The sequence below is a fragment of the Melospiza georgiana genome, chromosome 24 (assembly GCF_028018845.1).
Source record: "Melospiza georgiana isolate bMelGeo1 chromosome 24, bMelGeo1.pri, whole genome shotgun sequence".
NCBI lineage: Eukaryota > Metazoa > Chordata > Aves > Passeriformes > Passerellidae > Melospiza > Melospiza georgiana.
Window position 1 is genome coordinate 6,607,408 of NC_080453.1, and position 11,617 is coordinate 6,619,024.

The window sequence follows — 11,617 nt, forward strand, 5'->3', positions numbered from 1 at the left end:
AGCTGGGGTTCCCTGCTCTGGGGGTCCCCACAGTGTCCCCACAGGCAGGTCCTGGCAGAGAGGGACAGCTGGGCCTGGGGGACACTGCCTTGCAGAGGAATGGAACTGTTTTCACAGGAAGCAGCAAATCCTGCTGGTCTCCACCAGACACAGACAATCCCAGGAGCTGGGCTGAATCCCTGAGCTGCACCAGTACAAAATCCCAGTGAGACAGACCCCTGAAATCACTGCTTCTGGATCCCTCTGTAACCCAGAGCCTCCCTGGCTCCCACCATGGTTGGCACTTGGGGGAGGAGCCCCAAACCCCCCAAAGCAGTGGAGCCAGGGCCAGGTTTGGGGGTTTGCAGCAGGCTCCAGCACACTGGCACACCCCTCCTGGCCTGTGGGGATTCCTGGGGTGGGGACAAGCAGAGCTGAGAGAGGAGAAACCCTGCTCCGCCCTGGAGCCAAACCCCAGTGGCACTCAGGGTTTCCTGTGCTGCTGAAATCTAAACTGGAGGTGGAAAAGGCCTGTTTGGGATGTGCCTCTTGGGAGAAGGTCCCTGAGTGGATCAAAATGGACCCCTCAATGGATCAAAATCCCTCTGTGCTCTCAGGGGTGAAAATTTCACCCAGTTTGAGTTCAGACCATGATGGCAGTGAAGCCCAGAGCAGCACAGAGCAAAGGCTGTGCTGATGGCAAAGGCTGAGCTGAACCCAAACTCCTCTTTCTGCCCTGCCCAGGTGCCTGAGTCAGCTCCTGCCTTTCCTGCGTGGCAGGAAGGGTTTGTTCCTTTAATCCCAGCCTTCCCCTGGAGCTGCAGCCCAAGGATTCTTGCAGTGTCCCAGTTACAGCTCTTGGTCCTGCCCCTCTGACTGCTCCTCCATGCAGTTGTCAAAGCCCTTGGAGCAGCCAGGAGCAGGAGAGGATGTCAAGGGCCCTGTCAGGCAGATGAGAAATTAAACCAACTTATTTATCACTCACATATCGCACTGCTCCAAACCCTCACCATGTCATGGGGGAACATCTGCTCCCTACATCCCACCTCCAGCAATTCAGAGCTTTCAAAAGGATTTTTGTCCATCCCGAAAGCATCTCCATCCCTCTTCCTCCCCCTTGGTGAGAGGTGCTGAGCCCAGCCTGGGGTTGGGCTGTGGAGGGAATTTGGGCTGTGGAGGGTGGTCTGCTTATGCCATGTTGTTGCAGACATCTTTTCATTAAAATCCTTCTTTAGGATTTTTTCCTTCTGAGAAGCTGAGAGGCCTCAAAAACAAACTGTAAACAATGGTTATCTGCTGCTGTGGGATGCAACAGGTGCATCTGTGATTGGCCCATCTTAGATGTTTATAATTAATGGCCAATCCCAGACCAGTTAGCTTGGACTCTCTGTCCCAGACACAAACCTTTATTATTCATTCCTTTCTATTCTTAGCTTAGCCAGCCTTCTGAGATGAAACTTTTCCCTCTATTCTTTTTAGTATAGTTTTAATGTCGTGCATATCATAAAATAATAGATCAAGCCTTCTGAACATAGAGTCAACATTCTCATCTCTTCCCTCACCTGAAAACCCCTGTGACCACTGTCACACCGTGTCCATCCCTGTCACACCGTGTCCATCCCAGAGCTCGCACAGGATGCCAGGCAAGGCCACATCGGGTGAGATGGGGCCATCCCCGCCCGGGGCAGCTCTGGGGCTCACTGGGCAGTGTGGGGCTGTCAGCCCCAGCCCCACAAAGCCCCTTTATCCCCCGAGACGTTCCCGGGGCTTCATGTGACCCCCGCGCCGGGTGGGGGCCTGTGGGAACCGTTTGATGTTCCTGAGCCTTTTCCTTTCCCAGCGCCGACACCGCGGCTCCGGGCGAGGGGAATAAAGAACGCACTGAGCGCTCAGCTCCGAGCCCATGGCCACGGGGACCTGCTGAGCCTCACGGGACCCACGGGCCGCTGGGAAGGAGCCAGAGTGTCCCAGTTCAGCCACCCTGCCTGTGTCGGGGAGCTCCCGCCAGCACCCACCCAGCATCCCTGTCCCCCTTCAGCATCCCTGTCCCCCTTTAGCATCCCTGTCCCCCTTCAGCACCCCTTTTCCCCCCAGCATCCTTGTTCCACCCAGCATCCCTGCACCCCCCAACATCCCTGTCCCCCCCCCAGCATTCCTGTCCCCCTCAACATCCCTGTCCCCCCAACATCCCTGTCCCCCCCACTATCCCTTTTCCCCCCAACATCCCTGTTTCCCCCAGCATTCCTGCCCTCCCCAGCATCCTGGTCATCCCCCCAGCATCCAGCATCTCTGACCACCCCATCATCCCTGTCCCCCCCCACATCCCTGTCCCCCCATCATCCCTGTCCCCCCAATAACCCTTTTACCCTCCCAGCATCCCTGCACCCCCCATCATCTCTATCCCCCCCCAGCATCCCTGTTTCCCCCCAGCATCTCTGTCGCCCCCAGCATCCTTATCCCCCCCCGCATCATCCCTGTCCCCCATCCCCAGCATCCCTATCCCCCTCAGCATCCCCATCCCTCCCCACCATCCCGGTCCCCCCCAGCCCCGCGGGCGCTGTCGGAAGTGCGGCCGTGTCACCTCCCCACGCGGGGCCGCTTCCGCTCCCGCTCCCACCCGCGGCGGCGGCGGCGGCGCACGGAGCCCGCACCGGGGCCGGCATCGGGACCGGGGCTGCAGCAGGGCCGGACCGGGCCGGTGAGTGCTGGGGGCCGCGCGGGGGAGGGTTCGGGGGGCTCTGCGGGGGCTCGGCGGGGGCAGCGGGACCCCCCAGCGGGGCCGGGGTCCCGGAGGCTGCGGGGATGCTCCGGGGATGCTCCGGGGATGCTCCGGGGGGCTCTGCAGGGCAGGGATGCTCCCGGGCTCAGCCCCTCCGACCGCGCATCCCCCGGCGGCGCAGCCCGGCCCCGCTGCTGTGGGGTGCGGCTCTATGGGGGTGCAGTTCTATGGGGTGCTGTTCTATGGAGTGCAGCTCTATGGGGGTGCTGTTCTATGGAGTGCAGCTCTATGGGGTGCGGCTCTATGGGGTGTAGCTCTATGGGGTGCGGCTCTATGGGGGTGCAGTTCTATGGGGTGCTGTTCTATGGGGTGCGGCTCTATGGGGTGCGGCTCTATGGGGTGCTGTTCTATGGGGTGCGGCTCTATGGGGTGCGGCTCTATGGAGTGCAGCTCCTATGGGGTGCAGCTCTATGGGGTGCAGCTCTATGGGGTGCAGCTCCTATGGGGTGCAGTTCTATGGAATGCGGCTCTATGGGGTGTAGCTCCTATGGAGTGCAGCTCTATGGGGTGCGGCTCTATGGGGTGCGGCTCTACGGGGGTGCAATTCCTATGGGGGTGCTGTTCTATGGAGTGCAGCTCTATGGGGTGCAGCTCTATGGGGTGCAGCTCTATGGAGTGCAGTTCCTATGGGGGTGCAGTTCTATGGAATGCAGCTCTATGGGGTGTAGCTCCTATGGGGTGCAGCTCTATGGAGTGCGGCTCTATGGGAGTGCAGCTCTATGGGGTGCAGTTCCTATGGGGTGCAGCTCTATGGAGTGAGGCTCCTATGGGGTGCAGCTCCTATGGGGTGCAGCTCTATGGGGTGCAGCTCCTATGGGGTGCAGTTCCTATGGGGTGCAGCTCTATGGGGTGCAGCTCTATGGGGTGCAGCTCCTATGGGGTGCAGTTCCTATGGGGTGCAGCTCTATGGGGTGCAGCTCTATGGGGTGCAGCTCCTATGGGGTGCAGTTCCTATGGGGTGCAGCTCTATGGGGTGCAGCTCTATGGGGTGCAGCTCTATGGGGGTGTAGCTCTATGGGAGTGCAGCTCTATGGGGGTGCAGTTCCTATGGGGGTGCAGTTCTATGGGGTGCGGCTCTATGGGGTGCAGTTCTATGGGGTGCGGCTCTATGGGGGTGCAGTTCCTATGGGGGTGCAGCTCTATGGGGGTGCAGCTCCTATGGGGGTACAGCTCTATGGGGTGCAGTTCCTATGGGGGTGCAGCTCTATGGGGGTGCAGCTCCTATGGGGGTACAGCTCTATGGGGTGCAGTTCTAGGGAGTGCAGCTCTATGGGGTGCAGCTCTATGGGGGTGCAGCTCTATGGGGTGCAGCTCTAGGGGGTGCAGCTCCTATGGCGTGCAGCTCTATGGGGTGCAGTGGTTTTATGGGGGTGCAGCGGTTTTATGGGGGTGTCACCCAGCCCTGCCCGAGCAGATGTCACTGCGGGGTGGGGATCCCGGGGTTCCCGAGCCTCTGGGCTGGGCACGGGCTCCTGGCCCCCTCCTGCTGCCCCACTGCTGGCCGGGGTCAGACCGGGACCCCCGATGGGTTCCTTGCTGCGGTTCCTGTGAGGATTCCTTGTAGGAGAAGGCTTGGAGAGCGCCTCTCGCTGCTGGTGACCCGGCAAGGAACACTCCAACCTTCCCTTTTCTGGGCCAGTCTGTTCCGTCCTGCAGAGAGGGAAGGTCAGTGCTGTCACCACTTTGGGCACAGGTTGAGGCCAGCCCCCCACCCTGATTCAGGGCAGGTGACTGTGCAGAGGAGCCCAGGCAGTCTCAGCTGCTGAAGGACATTTATTGCTGTTGGGAAAGCATCTCCTTCCAAGCACACCTTTACCAGCATGGGATTAATTGCATCAGGCACGGCCCAAATGGTGCCAGCAGCACGTGCAGCTGCGTGCCTGAGCCCCGTGATGCCCTTTGGCATCGCCCAAGGGATGCTGCAGGAACAGGGGCTGGCACTGGAGCTCTCCGGGAAGGGAGATGGGATGGGAGGTGCCTCCTTGAGCTTCTGCATCAGGGGGGAAGATGCCCTTGGATGGGTGGCACACCTGCCTATGGCAAGGGGTGAGAATTAAATGAGCTTTAACATCCCTTCCAACCCAATCCATTCCATGATTCCATGGTGTTGCATGGGGCCATGCTGACAGCAGCAGTCCAACACCCAGGAACACTGACCCCATGGTAGGTCCAGTGCCTTTGAAGAGGTAAATAAAGAGGTAAACAAAGCAATGAGCATGTTTTCCCCCACTGTAGCTGCCCTGAGCTCTCAGCCCACATGCCCACAGGTGTGTCACGGCTCCGTGTCTCTCTTGCAGGCAGGACAGCGGTGAGATGTTTGCTGTGTGCCCAGCAAACTCCCCATTCCGGCAGGGCCGGGGGCGCCCAGCGCTGGGCACGGCCCTCCCAGGGGCGGGACATGGGCCGGACTCCAACTCCAACTTCGTGGGAGAGGTGTGTGACAGCAACGAGAACTGGAGCCAGCCAGCGCCGGGGTCCCCGCCCGAGGAGCGCTCCAGCCGCAGCGAAAACACCACAAATCCCTCTGATAATCTGCTGTTATTAATGCAGAGACAGATGGCGCAGGGCCGGCTCAGGGACAGCGCCCCGGGCCCGGGTGACACGCAGCGCGAGCAGGGGGAGCGCAGCCCCCCTGAGGGAGCCGAGGTCAGCGGGGCAGGGGGACAGAGCGCTGCCCAGGAGGGCTGTGAGAGGGCCCCGAGCTCCCCCGCCGAGGATAACGGCTATGCCAGCAGCTCCCTCAGCATCGACAGCCCCGACAGCGCCTGCAGCACCGCCTGGGACCCTCCTGCCTGTGCCCCCCGGGCTGAGAGCCCCCCTGAGGCTGAGGCCGAGCTGGGCACCCTGCTCCCGGCGCTGGCGGAGGCCGTGCAGCACCTGCAGGACAAGGAGCGCTTCAAGGAGCAGGAGAAGGAGAAGCACCACATCCAGCTGGTGATGTACCGGCGCCTGGCCCTGCTGCGCTGGATCCACGGCCTGCAGCAGAGGCTTGTGGACCAGCAGAACCGGCTGCAGGAGAGTTTCGACACCATCCTGGATAATCGCAAGGAGCTCATCCGCTGCATGCAGCAGGGCCCGGCCTGCGTCGCTGCTGCGGCTGCCCCTGGGCCCTGAGGTGCCACCAGAGCGGCCCGGCCCAGCCCTCACCCTCTGGGTGCCGTGGTGTTGGCTGGTGGCATCTCCATCCCGTGCCTGGGTGCCCACCCTGCCCTTCCCATCTCTCTCCAACGCAGCCAAGAGTCCCCAAGATGAAGAGTTCATCTCCATCATCCTCTGCACTGGGATTTGTTCTGTCCTGCATGCAGGTCTGGGGTGGCACTGGGCTGTGGGGTTTGCTGAGCTGGAGGTGACCAGGCTCATCTTTAAACTGAGTCTAGTCCGTTGTTGAGCCTGGCTAAGCCACAGCAGTGCTGGGATGGCCATGCTGTGGCACTGGGCTGGGTCGACCTCGGGACCTTGGGGTTTGCTGAGCTGGAGGTGACCAGGCTCATCTTTAAACCTAATGTAGTTCATTGTTGAGCCTGGCTTAGCCACAGCCGTGCTGGGATGGCTGTGCTGGAGCCCCAGGGCAGTGAGGCTTCTAAACCTCCCCAGGAATTGAGGCTTCCAAACCTCGCTGGGAAAGCACTTCCAGCACTGCTGCATCCCCACATCCCACCTGCACCAGTGCATCCCTGCAGCCATAGCCCAGCCCCTGGTAAACATTGCTTTTTGGTGAGAGTGAGGTGTGCTGGGCTGTAAAAGAGAAAAAAAAAATCATTCTGAAAAGTGGCCTCGGAATGCTGGAAAGTAAATTTAAGTCAAATGATCCAATACAATGGATGTTTTTAATGTCAGTATTAGTGAAAAGTTAATTTAGGTCTATGTGTGCGTGCGTGTCTGTCTGCTGTGGGCAATGCTCTCACTCAGTGCATGATCCTAAAGCTGCTCACGAACTTGTGGTGTTGGTGTTTATATTAATTTATCATTTGGGAGCAAAAAGATTTTTTTTTGTTTTTGAATCTGCATTTTATCCAGTGAGAGCTGCACACAGAACCCAAAGAACAATTGTCTTACCTAGAGATGGAAAAGGAGGTGCTGTGTGTGTTTGCTGTGCTTCGCTGTGCATCCATAGGACACACATTCCATTTGAGTGCTGGTGAGGGCTCAGCCAGAGGGGTCTGCACTCCCCATCCTGCCCTGATTGCCATCAGAGCTGGGCACCGGTTCCATTTCTCACCTGCAGAGGAGGGCGAGGAGGATTCCAGAGATTCCTCCCAGCCAAAGTGCTGCCTGCCATCCGAGGAGCCCAGGGAGCAGCAGAGCCTGGCAGCCTGGTCACATCCTGGCACCCACCACCCACCAGATGCTCCTGGACTGTGATAAACAACCATGGCCAAGCCCAGCAGTGCCCCACGGGCAGCACCAGCCTCCTCCTGTCCCACATGGGGCACGGGCTCTGCCCCCCTTTGGGCTGCTGCCAGCGGGTGAAGTCAGGAGATCCACGAAAATCCTCTCCCAAAAAGGACATTTTGGTGGGAAAGGGTGCACTCAGCTCAAAGCAACCTGTGCCAGCACTGGAGGATTCTGGCAGCTTCCTGCAAGGCTCCTGCTGCCCTCACCTCCCTCCTGCTCGCTTGTGTCCAGCTCCTGCTGCCTCTGTTGTATCCCAGACCTGTGATTGTGGCCATGTTGTACACCTTAATAAAAGCCTTGGAGCTGAAGGAGCCGAGCCCCAGCTGGATTTGTTCCTTCCTTTCCCTTCCCAAGGCTGCGGGGCTGGGAGCAGCCGCCCTGTGCTCACTATAGGGGCTGGGGCATACACAGGTGGAGCTTGGGTGAATGGCAGGTGGAGGGCACAGGTGTTGGCACCTTCCTCCCATCCCTGCACCCTGGGCCCATCTGGGCCAGCACTGGCAGTTCATCCAGGCTCTTTTTTAGAGGTTTTTATAAACCCCGGTGTGTGCTGCTCCTCCCCTCTGTTCCATGGGGCAGCCGGGGTGCTGTCTGAGTGCAGGATTCCCCACCTGCTCAATTTTTAGAGTTTTTTTTTATAAACCCCGGTGTGTGCTGCTCCTCCTCTCTCTTGTGGGGCAGCCGGGCTGCGGTCTGAGTGCAGGATTCACCTTCTGCTCAGTTTTTACAGGTTTTTTATAAACCCCGGTGTGTGCTGCTCCTCCCTCTGTGCCTTGGGGCAGCTGGGGTGAGGTTTGAGTGCAGGATTCACCTTCTGCTGAATTTTTACAGGTTTTTTATAAACCCCGGTCTGTGCTGCTCCTCCTCTCTCTTGTGGGGCAGCCGGGCTGCGGTCTGAGTGCAGGATTCACCTTCTGCTCAGTTTTTACAGGTTTTTTATAAACCCCGGTGTGTGCTGCTCCTTCCTCTGTGCTTTGGGGCAGCCGGGGTGTGGTTTGAGTGCAGGATTCACCTTCTGGAACCGGGGAGACCGGATTCCCGGGTTGCTGGCCCCCTGCCCTGCTGGTGGGGAGGGCTGGGGGCAGCTCCGGGTGATGGGGGTGGCAGATAACAACACCTGAGTGTTGACCCAAAGGTGACTTTGCCTCAGGCTTCACAGAGATTAACCAGAGATGAAAAACCGAGGCTGTGGCAGCCCTTTGAACCCTCTGTCACCTTTCCCCCCTACCCTTCCTGCTTCTTTCCAGCCTCTGTGGGAATCCAGGGATGCAACTCGGGGATCCATGTGCAGGCACAGCAAGGCATGGAGGGCAGAGTAGCCACATTTTTCCGTCCTCGTCCGTTTGTCCAAGCCCTCGGGGGTTCCACAGGATGGGGGGTGCTCCTCTCGGAGCCCTTTTCTCACCTCATCCACTCTCCATGGAGCCCATGCTCCCTCAGGTTCGGGGGAACGTGAGCCCTCCCAGCCCCGCAGCAAGACTGAGAGATTCTCTGTTTGTCTTGGTCAAATGCTTTACACAAATAATTATTTCCAAGGTAAATATTGTGAAAATCCAGATTATTTGCTCAAGAAATGAAAGAATAACTGCGGGAGCACATCAAAGAGGTGGATCTGCTCTGGCAACAAGAGGCTTCCTCTCTGGTTATTGGGAGCCTGATGCTCCTGCCCCAGGACCTGGCTGGAGATGGCCAGAACTGATTTGCAAAACCAACTTCAGACAGAGCTTTTCCACCCCCAGCTCCCGTGTGCCCCAAATGAGATTTGGGAATTAATTAAAAACCCGACCAATTGTGGGGGGGAAAAAAAATCAACAATAAAGACACAAAACGCTGCAGGGTTGAGCCCAGGCCAGCTTGGAGGGGGCAGTGTCCCATTCCCCGGGACATTCTGACCCTGTAGGGGCAGTGTCCCACCAGCTATGTCATTCTGACCCTGCAGGGGCAGGATCCCACTCCCCAGGAAAATCTGACCCTGTAGGGCCAGGATCTCACCCTCCAGTACAATCTGACCCTGTAGGGGCAGAATCCCATTCCCCAGGACAATCTGAGGATCCCACCCTCCAGGACACTCTGACCATGCAGGGGCAGGATCCCATTCCCCAGGAAAATCTGACCCTATAGGGCCAGGATTCCATTCCCCAGAACAATCTGACCCTGCAGGGGCAGGATCCCATTCCCCAGGACACTCTGACCCTGCAGGGGCAGGATCCCATTCCCCAGGACATTCTGACCCTGTAGGGCCAGGATCTCACCCTCCAGGACAATCTGACTCTATAGGGCCAGGATCTCACCCTCCAGGACATTCTGACCCTGTAGGGGCAGGATCCCATTCCCCAGGACATTCTGACCCTGTAGGGGCAGGATCCCATTCCCCAGGACACTCTGACCCTGCAGGGGCAGAATCCCATTCCCCAGGACAATCTGAGGATCCCATTCCCCAGGACACTCTGACCCTGCAGGGGCAGAATCCCATTCCCCAGGACAATCTGAGGATCCCATTCCCCAGGACACTCTGACCCTGCATCCCACGCTCAGCCCCCTGTGGGTGCAATCCAGGTGGGATTGGTGCCACGGGCAGGATCTGACCCAGCACTCCACGCCAGGGATTTCCCCATCCTCAAGGAGTGCCAAGCCCTTCATAAAGGGGTTGAATTCTCACCTCACAGAGGGATTAATTTGGCTCTCAGGGCAAATGCTCCATCCCTAAACACCTCCAGGTCAGTGGGAATGCAGCAGCAGGATCTGAGTAGAAACCTGGAGCCACTTTGACCTGGAGCCACTTTGGGGGGATCTGAGCTATGGACCCCACAGCATCCAAGTCTGAATTCCCATGCCTGACCCCTCTGGTTTTAAGGCCTCCTCTGAAAGTTTATTATTACTGTTATAGCAAATCCCTGTGACGCTGGGCCAGTTTTACTGCACAAAGCAGGGTTTGGCAAATGCTGCCTTGCTTTGAAAGTTAAAATAATGGCATTAAACCAAAATCAAGTATTTATAAAGCTTTAGGGGGAAATATTTTACCTTGTAATTGGAATCCACTCTAACCCTTTCCAGTATTTTGTGGGTTTAAAAAAAGTCTTTAAAAATAAAATTGAATGATGTGATAACTGATGCAATGAAAGTACAAAAGAAAATTAATCATCTCAGGCCATTATCCAGAGATCCAGACTGAGACACACTTAAAGCATCCCGGGATCCCTTGTTTATTGTGTCTCAAGGACTTCCAGATCCCACATGTTTGGTTTGCAGTGGGAAAAGGGCTTTTCTTGCTCTCAGCTGGGAAGGTGAGCACAGCCAGAGGGATGTCCATCCTCCTTGTCCATCCAGAGCAGATGTCCATCCTCCTTGTCCATCCAGGAGGGGATGTCTATCCTCCTTGTCCATCCAGGGCAGATGTCCATCCTCCTTGTCCATCCAGGGGTAATGTCCATCCTCCTTGTCCATCCTCCTTGTCCATCCAGGAGGGGATGTCCATCCTCCTTGTCCATCCAGGGCAGATGTCCATCCTCCTTGTCCATCCAGGGGTAATGTCCATCCTCCTTGTCCATCCAGAGGGGATGTCCATCCTCCTTGTCCATCCAGGGCAGATGTCCATCCTCCTTGTCCATCCAGGGCAGATGTCCATCCTCCTTGTCCATCCAGGGGCAATGTCCATCCTCCTTGTCCATCCAGAGGGGATGTCCATCCTCCTTGTCCATCCAGGAGGGGATCTCCATCCTCCTTGTCCATCCAGGGGCAATGTCCATCCAGAGCAGATGTCCATCCTCCTTGTCCATCCAGGAGGGGATGTCCATCCTCCTTGTCCATCCAGGGGCAATGTCCATCCTCCTTGTCCATCCTCCTTGTCCATCCTCCTTGTCCATCCAGGAGGGGATGTCCATCCTCCTTATCCATCCAGGGGGAATGTCCATCCTCCTTGTCCATCGAGGGGGGATGTCCATCCTCCTTGTCCATCCAGGGCCAATGTCCATCCTCCTTGTCCATCCAGGGCAGATGTCCATCCTCCTTGTCCATCCAGGGGCAATGTCCATCCTCTTTGTCCATCCAGGGCAGATGTCCATCCTCCTTGTCCATCCAGGAGGGGATGTCCATCCTCCTTGTCCATCCAGGGCAGATGTCCATCCTCCTTGTCCATCCAGGGGGGATGTCCATCCTCCTTGTCCATCCAGGGGGGATGTCCATCCTCCTTGTCCATCCAGGAGGGGATGTCCATCCTCTTTGTCCATCCAGGAGGGGATGTCCATCCTCCTTGTCCATCCAGGAGGGGATGTCCATCCTCTTTGTCCATCCAGGAGGGGATGTCCATCCTCCTTGTCCATCCAGGGCCAATGTCCATCCTCCTTGTCCATCCATGCTCCTTTTCCCTGCAGCTCTGGGTAAGTGGCACTGACCACTGGGAACTGCAGGGTTGGAGGCAAACCTGGGATTTCACTGTGGCCCTGAGCCTTGGTGCATCCCTCCTGT

The 11,617-nt window shown here is 57.8% G+C and overlaps 1 protein-coding gene across 1 annotated transcript; it reads left to right on the forward strand.

Moving 5' to 3' along the window:
• The first annotated feature begins 2,606 nt into the window (after positions 1–2,606).
• On the forward strand, positions 2,607–7,464 carry C24H1orf216 (chromosome 24 C1orf216 homolog). Its single transcript, XM_058040233.1, has 2 exons — positions 2,607–2,677; positions 5,056–7,464. Exon 2 carries the CDS (start codon positions 5,072–5,074, stop codon positions 5,870–5,872), a length of 801 nt encoding a protein of 266 aa, XP_057896216.1. The 5' UTR covers positions 2,607–2,677; positions 5,056–5,071; the 3' UTR covers positions 5,873–7,464.
• The last annotated feature ends 4,153 nt before the right edge of the window (positions 7,465–11,617 follow it).

Bases quoted from the DNA above. Each gene is read 5' to 3' on its own strand.
- C24H1orf216 (XM_058040233.1), top strand. From the start codon at position 5,072: ATGTTTGCTGTGTGCCCAGCAAACTCCCCATTCCGGCAGGGCCGGGGG.